This window comes from Phycodurus eques, chromosome 13, assembly GCF_024500275.1.
Source record: "Phycodurus eques isolate BA_2022a chromosome 13, UOR_Pequ_1.1, whole genome shotgun sequence".
In the NCBI taxonomy this organism is placed as follows: domain Eukaryota; kingdom Metazoa; phylum Chordata; class Actinopteri; order Syngnathiformes; family Syngnathidae; genus Phycodurus; species Phycodurus eques.
Genome location: NC_084537.1, coordinates 19,501,566 through 19,525,691, shown reverse-complemented (window position 1 = coordinate 19,525,691; position 24,126 = coordinate 19,501,566). Strand labels below are relative to the sequence as shown.

At 39.4% G+C, this 24,126-nt stretch overlaps 1 protein-coding gene across 3 annotated transcripts in view; it reads right to left on the bottom strand.

Moving 5' to 3' along the window:
* Nucleotides 1-22,198, bottom strand: part of arhgef18a (rho/rac guanine nucleotide exchange factor (GEF) 18a) — a 23,727-nt gene extending 1,529 nt beyond the window's left edge. The window contains exons 1-18 of one of the 3 annotated variants that reach the window (XM_061695117.1): nt 22,041-22,198; nt 15,806-15,919; nt 15,497-15,591; nt 12,400-12,540; nt 10,278-10,528; nt 9,359-9,484; nt 8,106-8,223; nt 7,771-8,022; nt 5,194-5,270; nt 4,930-5,120; nt 3,723-3,781; nt 3,465-3,644; nt 3,254-3,379; nt 2,007-2,119; nt 1,870-1,929; nt 1,096-1,143; nt 541-1,017; nt 1-183 (exon numbers count right to left, since the gene is read on the bottom strand). The exon at nt 1-183 is cut by the window's left edge and continues 142 nt beyond it. In XM_061695117.1, coding sequence (XP_061551101.1) covers nt 1-183; nt 541-1,017; nt 1,096-1,143; nt 1,870-1,929; nt 2,007-2,119; nt 3,254-3,379; nt 3,465-3,644; nt 3,723-3,781; nt 4,930-5,120; nt 5,194-5,270; nt 7,771-8,022; nt 8,106-8,223; nt 9,359-9,484; nt 10,278-10,528; nt 12,400-12,540; nt 15,497-15,591; nt 15,806-15,879 — 2,571 coding nt within the window. In that variant the 5' untranslated portion in view covers nt 15,880-15,919; nt 22,041-22,198. The remainder of the gene's footprint in view (nt 184-540; nt 1,018-1,095; nt 1,144-1,869; nt 1,930-2,006; nt 2,120-3,253; nt 3,380-3,464; nt 3,645-3,722; nt 3,782-4,929; nt 5,121-5,193; nt 5,271-7,770; nt 8,023-8,105; nt 8,224-9,358; nt 9,485-10,277; nt 10,529-12,399; nt 12,541-15,496; nt 15,592-15,805; nt 15,920-22,040) is intronic. The other 2 variants (XM_061695118.1, XM_061695119.1) reach the window with 2 other exon arrangements.
* Between the last annotated feature and the right edge of the window lie 1,928 nt (nt 22,199-24,126).

Genomic DNA, 24,126 nt, shown 5'->3' with positions numbered 1-24,126 from the left:
GGGCAGCTCAGGCTTGGCCGCAGGAGGGACGCTCATGCTCTCCTTGCGCGGCGGGACTTTAGGTGGAGTCTCCTTGTTGGGGTCGCGGGCGCTGGCCACCAGGATGTGCGGACGCGAGCTGCCGCCGTTCCCAACATTGGCGAGGCTGCCCCTGAACGACTGGTAATTAGACATGTTGATGTACTGGGGAAGAAACATGTTGCACAGATCATTAGCACTCTGCTTTCTATGCTGCCCATTTGTTTTGTTTTCAGTATATATCAAATTTAATAAAGTAAAATTATGGTCTTATTTTACTCCTCCAGTGCTCTTGACATCAAATTAGGCTGTATGTGGCCCCTGAACTTCAATTAGTATGACACCTCTCTCCTAGATGGTATTTTTGATTCATTTTAAAAAAAGGCTTTCCTTTCAAAAATCCAAATGACTGCAAAGTTTTTGACGGTCTCGTATGTTCTGAGTCAAATTAACTGCCCTATAGGTTAACAACGAGACACAAGATGGCGCTCAATGATTGCATTATTTTTTGGTTCAACTCACCGGGTCATCGTAGTTGCCGTGCCCTGCATTTACGGCCTCCATGTACTTCTTCAACTTGTCCTCGATACGTTCTTTCTCCTGATTCAGGGTTTCTTTTTCCCTCTCCACGGCTTTAGTGGTCTCCCTGAGGCGCTCCAGACCCTGCTGGTAGCTCTCCCACTGCCTCTCATGCTGCGCCTTCTCCTCTCTCAGCTTCTCTTCACGTCGGTCGCACTCTTCCTCCCGCCGGCTTAACTCGGCCTCCAGTGCCTCCATGTAGACGCCCTGGTGCTCGCGCTCCTTCTCCCAGCGTTGTTGCGCCTCGCGATGCTGCGCCTGCAGCTTGTGCAGGTTGGCCAGGTCCTCCTTGTGCTTCTCCAGGTTGCGCTGCTTCTCCTGTTCCAGCAAGGCGCTGCTGGAGGGCCGCGACGGTCTGCTGCCGTGCCACCGCAGAATGTGCTGGAGCTCGATCTGACTGTCTTGCTGGGCCACGATGACCTGGGTTGGAGAGACGTTAAAAATAATCATCGTCACACAATTTAAATTGTAGTGGTGGGAAACCAGCTCACGACTTACTTGTAATGTATACAGTCCCTGGGCTAGCCCTATGACACGGTCATACACCTGCAGAGGAAATGAGAGTGATGTGAACTACAGCGCTACATTGGATTTACGAGTGATCCAACTCAAGTGTTTCGGAATATGAGCCCTCGCATGGCAGATTATTTTGTCGTGAGTTGCAAACAAACATTTGAGCAACAAACGTCACAGCAGGCAGATAGTGAACAATTCCTAGTTGATGTGTATTGTAAAACTAAACATATGTAAACAGCTTGTTAGTTTAATGCTAACAAACTATTCAAAATGCTATAAGCATGCTAACAAAACTATAAATGTGATGGGAATTATAACCGTTGAAGCAATGGATATTTGGCAATAAAAAAGGTGCAGCAAAACAAAGAGACTGACAATATAGGAATACTCACTGGCATATATTGTTTATCCTCTGCAAAAAAAACAACTAATAATTACTAAGCTCAGAAATAAACATTTGAAATATATCATTCTGTGTGTAATGAATGAATATACAAGTTTAACTTTTTGAATGGAATTACTGAAATAAATCCACTTTTTCATGATATTTTAATTATATGACCAGCACCTGTATAGTGAAACTGTGTTAAGGGAGCATTAAAACATGCCCTCGTGAAAGTGTAAGCAGATGAAATTTTTACTTGCACACGCTGACAAAAGGGTCGCACATGCGGCCATTGTGGTCGCAGTCTCGAGCCCTGCCATCTTAAACCGAGAACCCCATAGCATATGAATGTGCAGAAGGAAAAGTGTCACCTCTGCCTGGAACCTGCTGTTGGGTGAAGCAAATGCGGGCATCCACGTGTCGTTGTCGGCCTTTGTGAGACAGGAAAAGGAAGGTTTCAGATGATGCATCAGTTGGCTGAACTAAGGTTTTTGTTAATGTCACTGACAGGTTGCTCCTGGCTCTCAGAGTAGTACGTAGTCTCCTGTAGCTGAGCATCGTCGGCCTCAACACCGCCGCTGCCGGACCACTCGGCCGCATCTCCTTCGGAGGACATGTGATCTAATCAACACAATGAAGAAATTGAATAGCTGAAATCCATGCAGTGGTTACAGCAGAACCTCAACACTCCCAATTATGTTAGGCCCGCTAGCCTAATATTTAGGCCTTTTTATATATATATATATATAAAAAAAAAAAAAAAAAAAAAAAAAAAAAAACACACACACACCACAATGACAACAAATAAAAAAACAAATAGGCTGTAAAGATCCATTGTTCTGTGATTATAGAGATTTAAAAAATATAATGCTATTGAGACAAAAAACATCTTTACCAATCAAGTTACATGTTAAAGAAAACCCTCTTCAACATAACCTTATCAACTCTCTCCATCCATCCATCCATTTTCTGAGCCGCTTCTCCTCACTAGGGTTGCGGGCGTGCTGGAGCCTATCCCAGCTGTCATCGGGCAGGAGGCGGGGTACACCCTGAACTTGTTGCCAGCCAATCGCAGGGCGCATACAAACAAACAACCATTCGCACTCACATTCTCACCTACGGGCAATTTAGAGTCTCCAATTCATGCACGTTTTTGGGATGTGGGAGGAAACCGGAGTGCCCGGAGAAAACCCACACAGGCACGGGGAGAACATGCAAACTCCACACAGGCGGGGCCGGGGATTGAACCCGGGTCCTCAGAACTGTGAGGCTGACGCTCTAACCAGTCATCTAACCGCCATCAACTCTCTCATTCATTGAAATTTTAAGTCAGTCCATTCTCCACATGCTTTCTATAGGATAGAGGTCAGGGGATGACAGTGGCTGCACAATGAGTTTTTCCTCCCTAGTATGATATTTTCTGCAGCCTGGGTTGGTGTGGTGTCTTGCATGATAATTATTTTTAGAGACATTTATTAATGTGCCTTCATCAGATCAAACCCATTTGCTTTCTTGAGTCCTACACAAATTATTCAACAGGACAATGATTTTCTTAAAATCTTAGTGTTTTCATTCCTTTCGGAAGGCGTTAGACTACTTTATGCTTTTAATCAGCAGAAAAACTGTTATTTTCCCCCATATCCTACATGCATTATAATTTGGAACACAGTGTAGACTGCTATATTAGCGTCTGCCGTTAGCCACTGGCAAGTTACATGGTGGATTTATTAGTCCAGTGTGCCAAAGGCATCTTACTTTTCATGTTTGCCGGGCCCCAGTGCTCAGCTCTCCTGTGTGACCTCCACTGTAACACATGATCGCCACCCGGGAGTTTACTGGGGTCTTTTTCTGTGTGGAAGAGCAGGTTTTGAAGGTTTTCCACTGTAGAATGAAGTAAAAATAAATAAATAACCCCATCAGAATGAACTCCTCTCAAAAGACATACAAATTTAGATTATGCTCCTACCTTCGTGGATTGCTCCTTTGAGCAGTGTCTCACCCTGCTGGATGTCAGTGGTGTCTCCTCGCAGCAACAGCCCTCTTGAGGGGCTCTCTTTGCCGGTGATGTCCTCATACATGGCGCTGAAGATGTGTTGCTTCTCAGACAGGCACTGCTTGATGTGCTCGTCCCTAACCTTCAAACGCTCTAATCATTATAAAAAAAGAAAAAAGAAAATGGTATTTTCAAATAGTATGGTAACGCACAAAATGTCATGACTCTTACCTTGATAGTCTTGCAATCTGTTCATCACCTCCTGGTAGAGTTTGTCCTCCTCCGAGCAACTGGAGCACAATGACATACAGTATTTATCACTCAGTCGTGTAGATGCCACATAATTGCAGTGAAGCACTGTTTTTGTCTAAATTAAGCTCTTCCAACTCACTTCAACAGTTCCTTGGCATTAAAATGCTGCCAAAGTAACACTTTTATTGCTTCAGCCTGAGCAAAAAAAAAAAAAGAGTGAATAATTCAGTTTTGTTTAAAAAAAAAAATTAATAATAATCAGTGCGTTGATTAACTGGAATATACGAGGGTTTTCTGTATCATCTTGCAAAGAAGTAGGGAATATATCCATTCATCCATCCATCCATTTTCTGAGCCGCTTCTCCTCACTAGGGTCGCGGACGTGCTGGAGCCTATCCCAGCTATCATCGGGCAGGAGGCAGGGTACACCCTGAACTGGTTGCCAGCCAATCACAGGGTACATACAAACAAACAACCATTCGCATTTTTCCTTAAATAGTAGTATTTGTTTACTGGGCAGAGAGTAATACAATATACAGTACAACATATGATTAATGTGAGGGCTCCTTATTTTTTCAGGATAACAACACCCTTGCACAAAAGAAATAAATGACTAAGAATACGTTTTAGTCAAAAAAGGCCACAATACACATTCAATGTACATTACATGTACAGTGGACCCCCGCATATTTACGGGTCAACATTCGCGGATTCATCTATTAGCGATTTTTTTGGTGGAAGCTATCCCCCGTTATTGGCAGAACCCTCTGCTTATTTGCAATATTTTTTTGCTGATCCCCTGCTTATTCAATTTTTTTTCAAATGTAATTTTTTTTTCTGGGAGGGAATTTTTTTTTTTTTCCCCCCACTCAATTATAATGAGCGTCAATTATTCACAGATTTTCACTATTTGCGGTACCTATCCTGTGCTAACAGCAGGAGTTCACTGTAACTGTGATCTTTCTCTCTCTTCTTGGCAGTTATTCATAATAACCGCTACCTTGCACAATACAAATAAACCTTGCGACTAGAAATAATCAATCAATGCATTTCCGATAGGGCTTCCTCATTTTGGTCATGTGTGAGATAGAGCCTATCCCAGCCAACTTTGGCTGAGAAGCGGGGTACACTCTGAAGCAGACGGCAGTCAATCGCAGGGCACATACAGACAACCAAGTATTCTCACCGGTTCATGGCATCCCGTATGCGGGCCATCCAGGCAAAGCGCTCCTCCCTGGAGCCGGTGTGCAGCTCGTACATCTCGTACACCTCCTGCGGTGTGGAGGTACACGCGCAGATGAGGAACATGGCCTTGGTCGCGTGGGCCACCTCCCTCAGAATCAGGTTTTGAAGGGCAATCACTGGTGGTTTGTTATCCTGCGTGATAACACAGCAAGTCTGAGTGCTTTTTAAAGCTAGATTAACTAGATTTTTTTGAGGCAACACTCACCACAGCAGCGAAAAAAAACTTCTGATCTTTGTCTTGTAACAGAACAAGCATGTCTGATAGCAGCACAGCATGGATGTCTGCAGAAAATCATTTAAGTCACTGATTTTTCAACTCAGACGGGAGTCTAATATAGGTTACGCTCGGAAATTCACTGCAAGCGCGTTCTCTACACTCCGGAACGCTTTAAACGAGGAGACAGAGCGGCCAGAGCGTCAGGCAGGACGAGATGTTTGCAGGCAGAACTGACACATTCAATATGGCGCACGCATTGACGTATCCCTGCCAATAGCCAACACGCTAGTTTTTTTTAATTCATAGAAAATGGAGCACCTGCTGCCTCTCTGAACACTGCGCTCTCCGCAGTGAGAGCGTCAGATTGAATTTCCAAACATGCTCTTGATAAGCTTTTTGTGAAAAATTATATCTTATCTCTATCCATCTGAAATGTTTGACATTTAGGCAGTGACATTCGAATATGTAGCAAGACCGGTTGAGCCAAAGTGCTCTATATGCATGTACTAGTGCAACTCTAGAGACACTTTACAGTAGTTTGCATTAGCTGCGTAAAGTATGATCAATTTTAACCCACCAGTAACCTACAGCATTGCATGTTGACATTATCCTTAATTAAGAACTGCAATTCTTTTTAAAAGCTATTTCAATGCCAACTGAAAATGCCATGTGTGGTAAAGAATTTTAAGAAAAAGCTTCCATTATCTACTTTAATAAATCTCGGGCTTGTCATGCCTTTCCAACGAAGCGTCTGGCTGCCATTTCCACTAAACTTCAAGTATTCCTCGCCAAATAATGAGCTACGAGCTGCCACAGATGCAATTACGCAGTTAAATTAAGGCCTATCACTCTCTCATGTGTCTGTGCACATCTCTTCTTTGCAGCTCCTCTCGCTAGCACAATGAATACATTAAGCTTTACACGATCAGGATTTGTGGGGCCGATCAGCGAGTTTAAAAAAAAACCGATAACCGATCACAAGATGGAGGAATGTGTCTATTTAAATGACCTCTTCATTTACTGTATATACTTGTTTACTTAATTGCTAAAAATGTTTTTACAATAAATAATGTATCTTTGTTCCTCTATTTATGCCAGTGAGGCATAGTGACAGACAGAACAAATGAATGGTCTTCTATTAGATGGCAGGAAGTAAATACAGTAATTAATGTATCCACTTTTTGTGGCATTTTTGTTTGTTGGTATGCCATGAGATTTTTTTTTTTTTCCAATTGTAAAATATGTTCCATGGCCCCATAAAGGTTGGAAATCACTGCTCTAGTCAGATCGTGTATTCTAATCAGTCAGGTCAAACCAACATTACATGACAGAAATAATGGGTGCTAACTTACTGTAATTAAATTACTTTATTTTTAATTAAATTACTTCACCCACATGACATGCATGATTCGACAGAACGGCGGCATGTTTACGTACAACCGTTCGTGCTAGCAGTAGCTTGCTAGACTACATAAAGTTTTTGTTGCCTCCTTGCGAGCCGTTATCGTATTCAAAGTACGTGAACACACCTCAAGCCTTAAACGAACGTCCTCTCCTGTCATGGGCACCGGTGACCACTAACACATGTTTTTTTCCCATTTTGTCCTCATAAGATAGTCTGCACGATCCACTCTTGTTGTCATCGCCACAGTAACGAGTGTATCCGGTCGCATTTGAGTTGACAAGATAAAGCCCAATGATCGTAAAAAATGGGGTGCGGTGGTATCGGAATACAAGATTTTATTTCAGTAGTCTGACATAGTGCAATCTTGAAAGAGCAAATTTGTCTTGTAGTCTGATCCGGGCATTACGTGTTGTCTGTCTCAGACGTGTTGTCTCTTTCACACTGCCAACATGTTTTTTGTTTTGTTTTTGTTTAAATAACTTTATTGGCCGCCAGATATTTACAGAACTATGACAAAAGACATGCGACAAGGTTAAAAATAAATGAGCTCTTGTATTCAAATATACTGTGCATGATGGCGACGCGGAGTAAATGTCTTTTGGGGAGCCGATCACGGACATTGATCGGATCGGCGAATTATGACAAAGCCGATCAGCATAAAATGCTAATTATCGACCGATACTGATAAGGCCGATAAAATCGCTGTAAAGTCTAGAATACATAAAGGGGACGTATGGAAATTTGACTTTTTAATGGCTCGTATACAAATAACTGTCTGGAGTGCCAGCCCACCCATTAGGTAAGTGTTTTGTTATCTGATGTCTAAAACTGTTCCCACAAGAAATTTCCACCCTGAGTTTATAATAAGAATAAGTCAGATGTTAATTGCAAGAACCACCATTCATCACAGGAGTTAATTTGCAGACCCACACGTTTGAATTTATTTTGGACAGTTTTAAAAGGGATTTCGAGTTGGAAAAGGGATTTCCGGTTGATACTTTTCTATCGGCCAACCGAATCAATTGGATACAGGGTCTCACGTACTTCACCATACCACAAAACCAGAGCCGTAAAGTGGTACAATATGGATTTGTCCACACCATTTGGCAATGGGAATAATGTGAACCACACCAAACTGAAATAGAGATTGGTGTTTAAACCTTTGTGTTTGCCAGAAGACTTCCAGGTGAGCAGGCCTTCGTGCAGCAGCGTCCGGGCTCCCTTGATCAGATCCTCCCTTCGGATCAGCCGCCCGTCCTTCAGCCGGCCAACTGACTTTGGCTCCAGGCGCAAGCAGATCTCCCTGAGTCGGGAGGTCATCTCATAGTCTCTGACATGCTCGTTCACCTGACAGATGGTGTCCTTGATGGCCGCCAAGCCATGTAGCAGAGACTCGTGCTCGTCGGTGCCGGCTGAAAGGAGCGGGAGATTCTGTTAGCGTAGGATAGCGTGTAAAACTATCTGCATTCTCATAATAATCCCATTAATGGTTTACCTTCAGTGCTCTGTATAAGTCGCTCCACCAGGACAGGGTACTTTGTGATACGCTGCGTCACCAGCAGAAAACACTCAGGGATGCCCAACCTTCTTACCAGGGCCAGCTGACCAATTTTCTGGTAGAAGACACACAAATTTAATAGTAGTAAAGAACCTACTGTACACATACAGGGTGTGCACTTTACACACATATTTACACACATTTATTAACAGGTATGTTTCAATGTAGAATACAGATGTACCTCGTACATACGTACTCTACCTCCTGTATTCTATATTGAAACGCCTGTTAATAAACATATAACTACAGTGCCTTAACAACCCCCCTGCATTGTGCTTTTTTCCACAATTTCAATCTCAATAACATGCTCATCAAAATACCTCAAGAATCAAGAATTACACCACCCTTTTGTTTCAGTCTTGCTAGACTCAGCCTGCTTTCAGGAGGCGGTTCTGTCTCATGCAAATGAACTACTGCTCACCCTCTAGTGTGGGGCAAATGCCAAGTACGGCTTCAATTACGCGGAGCTCGGGGGGCTGCGAATAGGCTAACGCCGATTAGTACCCCATTGTGTGAGAGGGAAAAAAGGCTGCTAAATTGCACTAGTGAAATTAGTCTCGCGATCCATGTATGCAGCACATGCACCAGACAAGTTGCCAAACAAATGTCGCTTACCAGAAGCAATTGGTGATAATGCTGTTTGCCTCAAAATAGTGGTTAGTTACTCAACTGCAGATGGGAAAGGGTTTTGGGGAATAATACTAAACAATATTGTCTTAATTGTATATTATGAGTCATATCAAGTCAAACTGAAGTTAAAAACCAAATGAAATTGAGAACTGAAGCAAAATGGCCAGAAGTGAGGCATAGATATACTGTAGATAAACATGGATGAAAACAACATTGTGGTGTAGCAACACAATAAGGGTCTATTGTTACTCTGTGCCAACACTGCAGCTCTGCTTAGCTTTTGGCTTTGACATGACAGTGCTATCGTGTCATCCGGCGTTGCTTGAAAGGGGCTCTGGATCTTGGCCCAGCCTAGTCTTGGAGAGAGGAACTCTGTGTGTGGGCGTCAGGCACGCCAGAGACTATTTTCCTAAATATGACCCTTTTAAACATGTTTTGCATTTCATTATTTGCAGCAGTAAACTGATCCGTCTGTTGGCTCCCAGCCCAGATATGTCAGACAACTAATTCTGCCGCCTCTCAGGTTTCAACGCTGGGCCAAGAGTTAGCGTCTCACATACCTTCATGAGGCTTTGAAGCTTCTTGTTGCTCTGCAGCTGCTCCTTGTACACGGTGACAGCTTCAGTGTGATGACTGCAGAAAACGCTGTACCACTCCTTCATTTTTTCACCCACGCTGCCAGAAAACTACACAGGTAAAAAAGAAAAGATAAACACTTTCCTTGGTATTTTTGCCATTTTTAATTATTTTAAATGATGATAAATAAATTGTTAAAACAAACAAAATAAAATGTAAAAAACACATTGATTGGTATTTCATTACATCTATAATTAAAAACAAATGAATGCAAGAATAAATAACTGACTGGAAAATAAAATGTATCAAAAGTAACATTAAAAATAAAAATGTCTTGCAATTTTTAGCATCTTAATTTTTAAATGTTATCAAAGTATTTAAAATAAAAGAACATATGAATAAATAATAAAACATTTAATAAATAAATAAAAATACATTAAAGAAAACCTTACTTGGTATTTGTGCCATTCAACCCTCCCTCTTATTTGTCATTTATATCAATGACTGTCCAATGCAAATTTGCATTTCTATGCCGACGATGCTGTAATTTACTGCTGCTTCTGCAGCTGTTCAGGACTCATTCATGTATCTAAAACTTGTTTTCAATGCGGATAAAACAAAGCTTGTTGTTTTCTAACTGTAAAATGCTTTCTAAAATGGTATTCAAAAATTAATACAAATCCATTGATTTGTATTTTTGCCATTTAAAATGTAAAAATTATAGAAATAAATACAATAAAAATATATATAAAAACATACAGTACAAATAAATACAAATTGAAAAAAAAAACATACCCTGGAATTTTTGGTATTGAAATTATTACAAAAATATCAAATTAAATACAGTATCTAAAAAAGATATTTATGAAAAAAAGATTGTGAGCCATTCAAAGTCTATTCTACCTGCGAGTTGAGTATGTCCCCCAGCTCTGTGATCTGGTAGCTGCTGGGACTGCCCTCTTCTTGACTCTGACTTTGGCGGAGCTTGAGGCAGTCGAGAAAGTGCTGGTGCAGCGTAAGCAGGGCGTCCACGCCGGGGAACAGTGTTCCCACCTTGTCGTCATCCAGCAACAGGGACTGCCGCAGCTCGTGGATGTAGACATGCCGCAGAATCTTCAATGTGCGCACGTGGTGCATCTCTGTCTGGATCAGCTCTGGCAAATTAAGAAAAAATAAGTCACGCTGAAATAAGAGGACAAATATGACATATTTAAAATGTATGTTAACTAAATAAAAATCATATTGAAAAATGCATCCATTTTACGATTTTGTATATTCAGGCCATACAGGAAAACAACTAGTTCTACTACTTACAACTATTAAGTTGGGGGGGGGAAAAAAAAAGAAAAAAGTAAGAAGTATTAATGTTATGTGGGTAATATTTGAAATTTCACATCACATTTAAAATTTTATTTTGCAACATCGCATTTTTCCATCAGAATTGTAAAATAAAAAATATAATACAACTTAATTTTCATAGAATTTAAAAACTTTCCTCGAAAAAAACAAAGGCTTTATTCTTTATTCAACAACAAAAAAGGCTAAATTCTCAATGTTCTGAGTTTTTCCTTGAGAAAAAAAACAATTCTCCACCCCAATTAAAGAAGTGACTTTATTCTTGTAATATTATGAATTTTTAATCTAGAAGAAAATTGCAGACCTTTTACCTGGAAAACAATACTAAATAAGAGGTTTTTTTTTAAAAAAACCTTTTATACTGATTGAAAAAGTTATTCTTACAAATGAAATTTTTTCCTCGAAAAGAAATGAGAAAAATATGAATTGACACAAAAAATACAAATCATCATAACATTCTGACTGTTTCATTGAAAAACAACGACTTTTTATCCTTAAAAAAATAATACGACCTTACGTTTAAGATTATGACTGGAATATTACGAGAATTGAGTAAATCAGTTTTTTCCTCAAATGCTTCCCCCATAAAAAACTACAATGCAAGGCTGACTGGTGAAGGTCAGGTATTATTTAAGGATACATTGAATCAGAATCATCTTTATTTTGCCAATTATGTCCAAAAAACACACAAGGAATTTGTTTCCGGTATTTGGAGCCGCTCTAGTACGACAACAGACAGTCAATTGACAGAGAACACTTTTGAGACATAAAGACATTGACAAAAAAAACAGTCACTGAGCAATAAAGAGTAGCTAGTTATCTGGTAATGCCGGTACATGTTTATTTATTTTTTGCGCGTGTGTTTTTTGACAATTGTGCAAAACGATGCAGAGTCCTCTATCACTTAGAGCAGTTTGAATGACTAATATTGCAATAATCCGGTGCAATGACCATTGTGCAAAGGGTGCCGAGACTTCAAGGAGTGTGTGCAGTTTAAAGTGACTAGTAGTGCGATAATCTGGAACAATGTTGATTGTGCAAATGTTGCAGATACTCCTCAATCAGTGTGCAAGTGGTGCAGATGCTACTCTGGCATGAGTGGCCAGTATTGGTAAACAACAGATTTGCAAATAGTCCAGCGTGGCGAGACTACTACAGTGAGTGCACGAGTAATGTATAATGGGCCCGACAGAAATGTGACAACAAACTAAAGACAAAAAAATTGGAAGGATGTTGCATTGGAATTGTAGGTTAGCTGTTTAAGAAGTTGACTGCAAGAGGGAAGAACCTGTTGGAATGTCTGCTAGTTCTGATTTGCATTTTTCAGTAGCGGTAAGTCCTCAAGGGTCGGTAGGGGGGTGCCGACAATCTGCACAATTTAGAGTGGTATAGTTCCACGCAGACCGAAATACCCTGGCACTTCAGTTTACTACATTCAACACAACACTTACTGCGACACTACAATCTTTGTAGTCAGAGGCTGTTCTTTTAAGAAAACATTAGACATAATAATTACTACTGTGTAACTACAAGCACCGTCAAGTTTATGTAATTTTCAATTATCATAAGTGATGAAAAGATAAATGGCACAGTAGTCACTGCTTCTGGAACAGCACACATGTATTCCCAGTTTAGACAAGGTGGTACGGTGTTAGGATATTAAGCGTACCGTAGATGACATCCTGTCTTTTAACAGCCTCCCGGTCCAGAGTTCTCAGGTAGTCCGGGTCGGCCGCCGCACTCCAAGACTCGCCCTCCAAGCTCTGACCGTCGCACTCCAGCCCGCCTCGCAGCAAAGAGTAATGGCCATCTGGAGGATACACACTGACACTCACTAGGGGTATGACGTGCATACTCCCCTATTTTGCATTCTAAAAAAAGACTCATTTAATGTTATTTAATTTAATCATTTGTCTCATTTAATGTCATTCGAGCACTATCAAAAAACAAATAATACAGTCTTACTGTATTTCATTCAGTAATAATAAGGACATTCATTTAACTGCTCTCTTCCAAGCATTAGCTACTCATCCACCCCTGATGAACTGCTCACACACTACAATAATGGACTTCACCACCTCCTAGATTGCTTTGCTTCCCTGAAAACTCAGACCGTCTCCTTTCATCACTCTGTTCCTTGGTTCACACCTGAACTCAAAGCCAAAGGGCGTCCGTCAACTACTACGAAAAACTTGTCACACTCGCCACAAAAAAAATTAACACTTCTCACATTCTGGACTATAAGGACATGCGCTCCACTGCTAAATCCAACTAGTATTCAGACAAGCAACACAAGTGAGGGTAACAGACAACTTATTTTTTCCCTAGTAAACAATGCATTACGCACAACTTTCCTCTGCTGCTTATAACCAGAATTTAACAAATCTAAACCATGCACTTGCCAAATCGACCCTTTCCCAACATGTCTTGTCAAAGCCTATGTTCATTCGCTGACACCTTTAATAAGTGCCTTTGTTGACTCCTTGCTCACTTCTGGTACAATGCCTTCATCTCTCAAATCTGCTGTAGTTATTCCAATACTCCAGAAACCTGCCGCTGACCCCAACAACTTCAACAACCTCCGCCCTATCTCCAATCTCCTGTTAACTGAAAAGAACTGTTGCATCACAGATCAATGCTTACCTTTCTGAAAATAATCTATATGAACAATTTCAATTTGGTTTCTACCCATTCCGCAGCACAGAAACAGTACTAATCAAAATTAGCAATAACCTCCTGATGGCTGCTGATTCCTGACGGCTGCTGATTCCTGACTCCTTTGCATCCTCATCCTCTTTGACCTCACTTCATCCTTTTACACAATATCACACTGAACACTCATCAACAGACTTCCATTGGAATTTCTGACACTGCACTTAACTGGTTCCCCTCATATCTTTCTGACCACATTCAGTTCATCTAATCAAAATCCTTCACATAAGAGCGTTCCCCCCTTTCCTCCGGTGTTCCCCAAGTCTTTGTCTTTGGTCCGATTCTTTTCTTAATCTAGATCCTCCACTTGGTCATATCTTTTGCAAACATAACATTCATCTCCACTGCTACAGCGCTACCTGTCCACCCAACATACCTCCATCCATTCACACACTTCTCTTACAGACTGTCTGCAGGAAATCCAATCCTGTATTGCCATTAACGTTTTCAAACTTAACAGTGAAAGAACACCAATTGTCTTTACTGGCATCAAATACACCCTCTCAAAAACAAGCACTTTTTCCCTCCAGATCGACAAGTCCTCAGTTTCCCCCTCCTTCCAGGGTAAGAGTCTGGGTGTCATCCATGACAGTACTCTCTCATTTCAGTCACACATTAACTCCAGCACTCGGTCTGCCTACTTTCACCCCTCCAACACTTCCCTTCTCAGTCCATTCCTCTCCCCTAACAACACTGCCACTCTTACACATTCAATTGTCACATCCTGTCTTGATTACTGCAATTCACTTCTCACTGGCCTACTGGGCAAATCCATCTTTAAATTGAAACTGGTTCAAAACTCTGCCACCTGCATTCTGACAATACCCTGTCATATAAGTCACATCACACCCGTCCTACGCCAACTTCACTGGCTACCCATTACAAACCGAATTTCATACAGAGAAAAGCCACCTTCTCACATTCAAAGCCATCAACAACCTCACCCCTCAGTACCATGCCAACCGCCTTCACTTTAACAGACCCACCCATTCAACTTGTTCCACTTCCTTCCTGCTCATCTCATCGCCATGGGGTCAAGAGCCTTCAGCCGCTCAGCCCCCCACCTTAAGAACACTCTCCCACCTTTTATCTCGTATTTATTCTTATTTTTTAGACCAGTGGTCCCCAACCATCGGTCCGCGGACCGGTACCGGGCTGTGAGGCATTTGTTACCGGGCCGCAGAGAAAGAATGACCAATTTATATAATTTATGTTGTATTGTTCAATTTGCGTGTCAATGTGTTTTATTTAGAAAATTTACCGGATCTTCTCCGCCGCAACAGCTGCGCGTCTCTATTGACACGTCGAGACTGCACAGAACGCTTCCGTTTCCGGTCCCAGCCGGCCCGAACGCTTCTGTTTCCGGTCGGAGTGGGCTGGCTAACGGTGGCAGAGCGCAAAGAACGAAATCGTTTCATAAAATAATTCAGCTCATTACATTCACTGAAAAGATTTGTTCTTTTAAGCGAAACGTTCGTGAACAAAACAACACTATATCAGGAGTCCTACTTAAAATACGGGTTTATCGAAACAGTTAACTATCACGCACCAAGTCCGCTCTAATATAGATATAGTCGTAGGCTCGACACAGGTAGAACTACTTTTACGGAGTTCAAAGTCTACTCTCATTGAGGAGCTATGGAACGGCAGTGTGGTCTGGCTGCCTACAATACCTCCGACCCCCATTCCTGCATCGCGCCCGCAGTGGACGCACCAGGAACAGCCGGTCAATCAGAAAAATGCCGACTCCTAACCGGTCCGCGGTGCAAAGAAGGTTGGGAAACACTGTTTTAGACTACTCTGCTACATTTTAGTGCTCATTATGTATTGGACTATTTTGCTGTATTTTTTTATTTTTTTGCTCAACTTGTATTTCTTAATTTTATTTTATCTTCTTTTAAACCTGTAACATGACCTTGAGTGAAAGGCACCCGAAATAACATGGAATATTATTATTAAATTAAAAACAGTCATGCTTTCCAAATCCAACAAAGAGTCCCCCCCCCCCCCCCAAAAAAGACACTTTGTCATCCCAGTGCCAAAAAGGAGCTAACCATCCAGGTTGATGGGCTCAGCCAGGGAAACGGCATCCTCAATGACGAGCCTCCCCCACAAGCCTTCCACCTCATCCATCCGTGCTGGACCGGATCTATTTGTGGGGAGATGGGAAATGTTAAACTGCTAACATTGCTAAAAGGGGATCGCCCAACAAATTTTAAAAAGCTGCTCAAAGTTCACACATAACCTGGCTTAAGACTTCCCACAATTAACTTGCGTTTGTTTCGTCAGCAGTTTGTGTGGGATGTGAAATGTGTGTAAAGTATGAGGAGAAACCAGTTGATCAGTCACGGCTACCGGCACACCTGAAGCTTGTTGTAGTGTCCTTGTACGAGGATGAACCGGGCTGAGCTTTGTCTTTGGTGGGGGTGACTGTCATGCCTGGAACCCAGAAGAAGCCAGGGATGCCATTGGGAACACTGAGCAAGAAAAAAATGAAAAAGAAAACAACTTCAAATACCGCAAATGGTGCTTATTTACTCAACTTCGGTATCTTACAATTTATGGTAAGTGAAACTGGAGTCTACTAAAACCAAATCAAATGGCGAAATGCAGCAAAATGGCAAGAAGCGAGGCAGACACTGTAGATCAACGTGGACGCACATAACACTGTGGAGCAACCAAATGTTGAGAGTCAAATGGAACACCATTCGTCTCCACATAACGTGATGATGATATCTACGACATGCGTCAAACCTCCACACTTTAATTAATCTGAGAGACTGTTTATGCAGTTCAAATTGGGCTCAGGTCAACACTTTATCATCCGTCGAAGAAGTGAGAGTAGTACATTGTTTTTTGTTTTCTTTTCTGATGGGAAAAGGGAGGCGTCTATTTGAGGAAGGGCTTCATTTGTTTTAAGTGAATTGAGGTGTCCATAAAAACAACAGCAGTTACTGGAGGAAATACAGCATGTTGGGTCTTATCAATGAAAATAATTCAAACATTTCAAGATGCAAGAATTTAGAAACAGACCCTCACGCCCCTTCATTGAAGTTTGAGACCATTATCTGCCTACAATTTGTTAGCCTAGTTTCATAATTGCCAGTCGTTTTTAATTTACTGTGACAATATCAAAAAACTAACAACGTGCTTGCTCAAAATGTGTGTTCATTTGTAATTTGTCATGGTAATCCGCAAAAATTGAATCAAGGAAACTACCCTCTTCTTACAGATTAATTTGTTGTGTTTTCCTGTTTTGTTTTCAGAAAACATTTACAAATGACTTGGCAATTATGCTATTAGGCTAAAGAGATGGAAGTCTTCACAATTTTGGTATACCTGATACTAATTTGGGTTCATTTGGGGGACTAGTGAAGAGTTCATCAAAGTACAGGCCCTGGAATTCACCCAAAATGGCTGCTTCAAAACACAATTGCCGTTTTTATGTTCAATTTCGTGTATGGGTCCTTAAGCCTTTTTCATGCCTCCAGTTATGATTAACGTGCACACCATTTTGCATCTATTGATGAAACTCATGTTGGGGCAAATTTTTTTTTTAGCTTTCCAGGTGACACTATTGAGTGAATTTTGCGCAGCGGTGTACTCAATTTTTTTGCCAGGCCAGCAGTTTAAGCCTTAATGGTTAATCACGGAGTTGTTTTCAGGGGACAGTAAATTTACACTGCGATACAAGCCGTACACTGACGACAATCTAGCAGTGTCATTTCTTCAGTGTTGGTTAGCAATGCGGTTTAAAATTGGCTCAGATGCGAACAAAAGTTATCTCAGTGTCGGTCGGCCATCTGCCTCAAGCGGTCGCTTGAACCCAGAGAGATAACAGAGAGCAGGGGTTGAATAATTTAGAGTCGCGTCAATGTGTTGACACGGCAGCTCCCTGCAAAAGGGAGACAAGAGCAGAGCGCTCGAATCCAAACAACGCGGCGTAACGCAAAATCAGCGACCTGCTAAGAGCTCAGGTCCGACCAGCTTTCCAGCAAACACTGGAAGTGCACTGTGGAAAACGCCGCGAGGGCGCAGATGTGACAGCGGTTCCGCAGTCGTCTTTTATCTGCTCATACCTGACGAGGGCGCGGCGCGTGCACATCTTAATGTCTTCATAATGAGCGCATGGCAGCCATTTGAAGTGACATCAAAGTCACCTACAACGCCACATGTCGTGGCCGCCAACTCGAAGATGTTCCACTTTCAGCGTGGTTGATCATCATGCTGATCTTAATAGCAAGAAGCTACAAGCCCTTGAGGTAGTATCAGGCTATTCGGAGCCCAGAAAAATCAACAGTAGTTCAAAGGCAGACACACCTCAAACGCAAACACACATTTTGATTTATGCTTTCTGTGACTTTATGACTTTTTCAATTTTGGGGGGAAAATATGCCTCTGAAGAAACACAAACAGTTAAAAGCGCTAAGATTAATTTGCTCATTAAAAACAATGAAACTGTTCCCAGATAAAATGAACCAAATTAATTAAAGATTTTTTAAAAAATGAAATAGTGAAGCCACCTTCAAATGAAATACATAAACAAATTACAAAATAAAAATAAATAAGTAAATAAAACAAAAAATAGTGAAGCAATTCTTCATTGATATTAAATTACATTACAAAATATAAATAAAAAATAACAGTAAAGCTCACGTTATATCCAAAATAACACAAGAAAACAAATTTAAAAAAGGTGCAGCCATCCTTGAATAATACAAAAACTTGATTAAAAATGGTAAAAGGTCTCTTTAAATAAAATACATGAATAAATGAAATGTATAAAAAATAGTGAAGCCATCCTCAAACAAATTAATAAAAAAAGACTAAATATAGTAGTTATGCTGCCTTAAATTAAATAAATAAAAGAAAACAAATGGAATTAAAAATGGTGAACTCATCCCCTAACAAATTAATTTTAAAAACACAATTTAGTAAAAACAGTAAAGTCACCCTAAGAATGAAATGAATGCATACAGATAATTGAAATTAAAAATAGTGAAGCCATCCTGCAGGAAATAAATCTCTTAAAAACATCAACTCAACAGTGACGCCCGTTCTCAAAGAAATGAGTGAATCAAAAAATACAAAACTGTATACATTAAATAGAATTAAAAAACAGTGAAGCCAGCCCCCAAAGAAAATACATCACAGAAATAAATGAAATATTACTAAAAATAGAACAGATTTTATGATAATAAAGGCGATGTTGTATATATTTTGGTTAAAATAAAGTCGCAATATTATAAGAAAAAGCTTCTTAAGATGCTTAAAGTTCCTCAGTGAAGTACATGAGAGCTTTTGACCCTGTATCACATTTGTGGCGTTGAGGTCTCCCCCTTTAACACTGTTGACGTGAGGGGGCGGCCAGTCGGCCACACCTCAAAAGCGGCGTGAAATACAGGTCATTCCCCCACAAAAACAACACAACACACAGAACTAGAACAGCGAGTCTGCCAGGTGGCCCGCTGCAGAGCGCACATGGCAAACACTGCACTGTACGCAAAACTCGGGACAAAAAGCTGTTTCTCGGGTTCCACTTGTCACCTTAAATGTGTCCGTTCACACTGTTTGTTCACTAGTAGAAACTGGCAGAGGTTTTAAATTCGGTGACATAAATGCATGATTCCATTAGCTCACTAACCAAGATAAAGTGGATATAAGAAGTCTATACACCCCGGTTCAAATGCCAGGTTTCTGTGCTATAATTCATATGGAGCCCTTTTCCAGCTGACTTTGGGCGAGAGGGGGCGGGGGGGGGGGGGGTATAAACATATCGACAAACAACTATTCGCCCTCACACCTACGGTACCCACACAGGCATGGGGAGAACATGCAAACTTCTATCAAGAAGTTCGGAGCTCGGAATTGAAACCATGACCTCTGAACTGTGAGGACGATGTGCTAACCAGGCGGCTGCCCAGGTTGAATGAATAAATACATAAATAAAGAACCTGTAATTGCAAGAAATTTCTGCAGTGCTCACTGTTACTGTCAGCCTCCCTGACTAGTTTGTGGTCTGCTTCTTTTTTTATTTTTAAACCAAGTTCAGACGGATGTCCAGTTCTGGGTAATGACACCGTTGTGCCATATTTTTTCTTCACTGTTCTTTAATCCCTTGGAAAATCTTTTGTACGCTTCTCGTGACTGATACCTTTAAACAATTAGATCGCTCGAATACTATGAAAGTGCTCTGCGGACCATGGGATGTGACTACAAAAATGTCAGGGAAAAGCCTACTAGAACAGCTCGACTTTATTTGGGGTTAATCAGAGGCACTAAATGGTGCCGTGTGTGAGCTGACTCCCATTTAATGAGTTTGAATGTGAATGGATAATTTTGAACAGTCACATCCTCAGTTCAAAGAGGGTGTGAACACTTGTACAAGCACATTACACCAGTTTATATAAAAAAAAAAAAATTGAGTTGTATAGTTTATTGGTCATATTAAATATGTAAAAGTTTTCAAATGTTTTATCTTGTCTCATTTTTTTACACAAATACTAGAAAACACAATTCAAATATGAAAAAATACATGACTATTATATTAAACGTTACAAAACGATTTCATAAAAACATCAATATTAGATTAAAACGAAATAATTAAAATGTTTGACTTCATTTTTAGAAAATACCAGTATTATTCTATATTGCATTAGACAAAAACACAGATAAAAAATAAATGATAAAAGAAATAGAAAATATTACAAAATAAAACAAAGAAGATGGGAAAAAAAGATAAAACAATGACAAACATACTAAACAAATATACACTGAACAATTTGTGCATCTTCTTCCTCTTCATCTCTTACTCCTCTTATATCTTCTCCTTCTCTGGTTCCCATCATCTTTTTTGTCCGTTTGTTTGCTGTTGTGGCACACACATGATGGGAGAAGCCGAAAGACAACTACTACTCGCAGACACGCCAAATACACTATTAACCATAACGACAATTTCAAACATCGGCAATACTAACTAACTAACCAACAAACGTCAGTTTCATCCCTACTCAGTACTATGCGGGGCAGTTACTTGCACACCAATTTAACTACAACCACATCATTACTACGACACTTAATAATAGTAGTCTTTGACGATGTCAATCAAAGTTGAACACAATATTATTTGGCAACGTTTTTCATAGAGACAACTCTTGTAGCTAACATAGTAGCCAGCCAGTGTGCATGAGAATCAGAAACTTCAGCCATATCCAGACATGTCTAGACCAGTCCCACCATTTCATATCCTCAGTATTTTGACACTTTTATCTATTCTTTTTTTTTTTTTTTTACATCGGCACAACTATAGAAACTACGTTGGACTAGTGCAATGAAATGTTCAAACTACGATAATGTTCTTCCCCCCATAAACACTGAAGTTTACTACTCTACTGTATTTTAATGTCGGTCATGATGGTGGTACTTGAAGAGCAGAGTATTTTTAATGTGGTGGTGCGACCTGTTTGTTTATCATCTAATTTAGGACTTTAAAGTCAATTGCTACTTTTTTGTACAACTTTTCTCCTTTATTTTTGAATAATTTCAGACACTATTTTATACTTTTTTTGGCATTTAATAAAAATACTTTGCTACTGTTTCCAAATATGGGTACATACATATTTTATCTAGTTGCAGTTCATCCTTATAGTTATGTATTTCTGAGCTATTTTTTAAAATGTGTGTTTTGTCTAAGTTCATCTAAGTTATATTATTTTCTAATATATAAACTATTTTATTTTATTATTTTTATTATAAAATATTTTTGCATGAAACATTTTGGGATGTTTAGCTTATATTCATATATGTATTCCAAATATGTGCATTTTTTTTTGGTCAATTTGTATTGTTTTGTATTTGTACAAAAATCGTATTTTTTCTGACATTTTTGCACTTTCACATATTTTTTGTGTACTCATTTTAAATAATGTTTTACTTTTCCCGATTATTAAGAAATGTGTTGTAAGATTTTTGTATTCACCTTAATATTTCTGTCTTTTTCCCCGACATTTTTGGGTGTTTTTTTTTTTTGTTTGTTTGTTTGTTTTCAGGCCATTTGAATCCATGGACAAACGCACTACATTTTTTCAATCTCACTTCTGAGTATCAATCCGCGCGCAACATGACAGATGAAACTGGGACGAGACCCAAACATTAAAACAAACAAACAAAACTTGCCTTCGGTCACCACAATGTCGACTACAAAAGCTGTAAATAAACAAATACAAGAATAAGAAGTAAACTAACCGGGCAGGGTGTTGTTTTAAATCGACAGTTTCGGGCGAGAAGACAAACAGGTGGCGAATGTAAGGTCGGCAGGTGACTCGGCTACCTGTTTGCTACTGTGTGTAGACTTGTTAGCCATTCACGTCAACCGACACCAATATAAACTCTTTAAACTTTAAAGTATATTTCACAAACAAAACAGAAGGAGACTATATATATCCCATTTATAAACCCATTTGAAGTTTGCAAACAGGTCAAGCTAGCCAGTTTCGCTTCGTCTTTTTAACAACTGTCCACCCCCCCCAAAAAACACCAACACATACACAGACAAAATGTCGCCCGCACGTCAAACGTCGCAATGGTTGAATGTCTTACCTGTGAGGAGGTTTTAAAGTGTTACTTTCCAGGCAGACGAGAGGTTTAAAATGGTCGCACTTAATCACCTTTGCCGATGACAGTAGCGGCGAGCGCCGGTGATGATGACTCCCGAGGAACAAGTGCACTCCTCCTTGGGGAGGGAGGGCGGTTGACAACGAGCAACAGCCTCCTGAGGCAGTGAAGGGAGGACGGACCAGTCAGGAAGACGGAACAGCCCCCTGTGCAGCGGCCCTCCTTCGGTTCAACACAAACAGCATTCTCGTTGTTGGAATTTTCGAATGGGAATGCATATTTGATTAAAAAATACATTATAAAAAATAAATATATATATATATATATATATCCAATACATATTTTTTATTTCTTCAATTACTTCGTCTAATAATTATTCACATTATTTTCTAAATTATACATTTTCAAAATGTTCCCAATATTTCTGTATTAATTTCCTGATATTTTAGCATTTTTTTGTTGTTTTCCTATCATATCAAATATTAATGTGCCGTTTTATATATTCTCATTCTATGTTGATTGTAATGAAAACAATGACAGTAGTTTGTTACTATGTGCGAATGAGCCATGAATTACATTGACACCGTTTCTACATTTTTCCAGTAAATGATGATGATATTGTTCCACAAACTAATCCTGTTCGTCAGGTAATATTTTTCGTATTTTTTCCACCAATTCCTAATACTTTTCTTAAATTGGTGCATTTTTCACATATTTTTGTCTAATAATTTAGCATTTTTATCGTTTGTATATTTTCTCATATTTTTGTCTATTTTGTAATACTTTAGTATTTGTCTGAGCATTTATTTCTATTAAAAAAAATACTTTTCGTCAAATGTTTTTGTAATATAGATTTTCTCCTATTTCTGTATTCATCATATATTTTTTTTTTTTTTTTACATTTTTCCCCGTTGTCTATTTTATTGTTATATTGATGCATTTTTCTCATTTTTGTTTAATGGTTTTGCATGTTCTCATCTAATTTGCATATTTTATGAAATGCCATTTATTTTCTAACTGTTTGGTATATTTCCTTCTGTTACTATTTTTTTTTATAATTTATTTTTCCTATTTATATATTCTTTTCATAACGTGTGTATTTATCACATAACATTTTTGTATTTTTGTTTCTATTTTGTTCCATAACTCTGAAGTCTTATATTGGTGTATTTTTCACATTTTTGTATTTTAGTCTATGTGTATTTTTGTCCCATATTGTTGTAATTCTTCCCAACATTCATGCATTTTCTGTTTATTTATGTATTCAAATTATTCTAATCTTGTATTTGTGCATTTTTTGTTTAGGTTTCCCCCCCCTAATATTAGTATACATTTTCCAGTATTTTTAGAATTTTTTCAAATATGTAGAGCATTAATGCTTTGGCTCTGGTTCGTCTTTGCAAGTGTACCCAATTTAATTGGGTTGTGTGGAAAGAAAACAAACAAACAAACAAAGAAACAGCAAGCTCAAGAGAAGGCTCTCCTGCAATATGCACCTTGCTGCAATATTTACATTTTTATTTGATCTCGTTATGGACGACGATGATGCAAAAAAACAAAAACAAAACACACCTTCTTCTGCCAAGCAAAAAGAAAAAAGAAAAAGACCAAGTGCTGTTGGTTGATCATGAGTTCACAAGTTTAGATAAAAAAAAAAAACAACAAAAAAAAAAACAACAACAATTGAATATAATAGAGCGACGTAAAAACAGTTAGTTCTGTAAGGGACAACTTGAGCTATGTACAAAAAACAATCATTTGATGGATATGCCGTATATTTACACGGTATATTTAAAAAAAAAAACTATATATGGTGTCTGTTTTTGAACAGCCACTTAAAAAGAAAAAGCAGCTATTCGTCAACGTGAGGTGGTCAATTTTTTAAATATCCTTCAGCTGTAAATGTGGAACAGCAACCAATAAATAAAATCTGACGACGATGAAAATGATGATCTTGTGTGTTGTATTCTGTGTGCCATTTTGGTTTAAATACTGCAGTGTCACGAGGTTTAAAAAAAAAAAAAATGGAGAAGAAAAAAGAAAAAAATAACGTCACCATTTACCAGCTCCT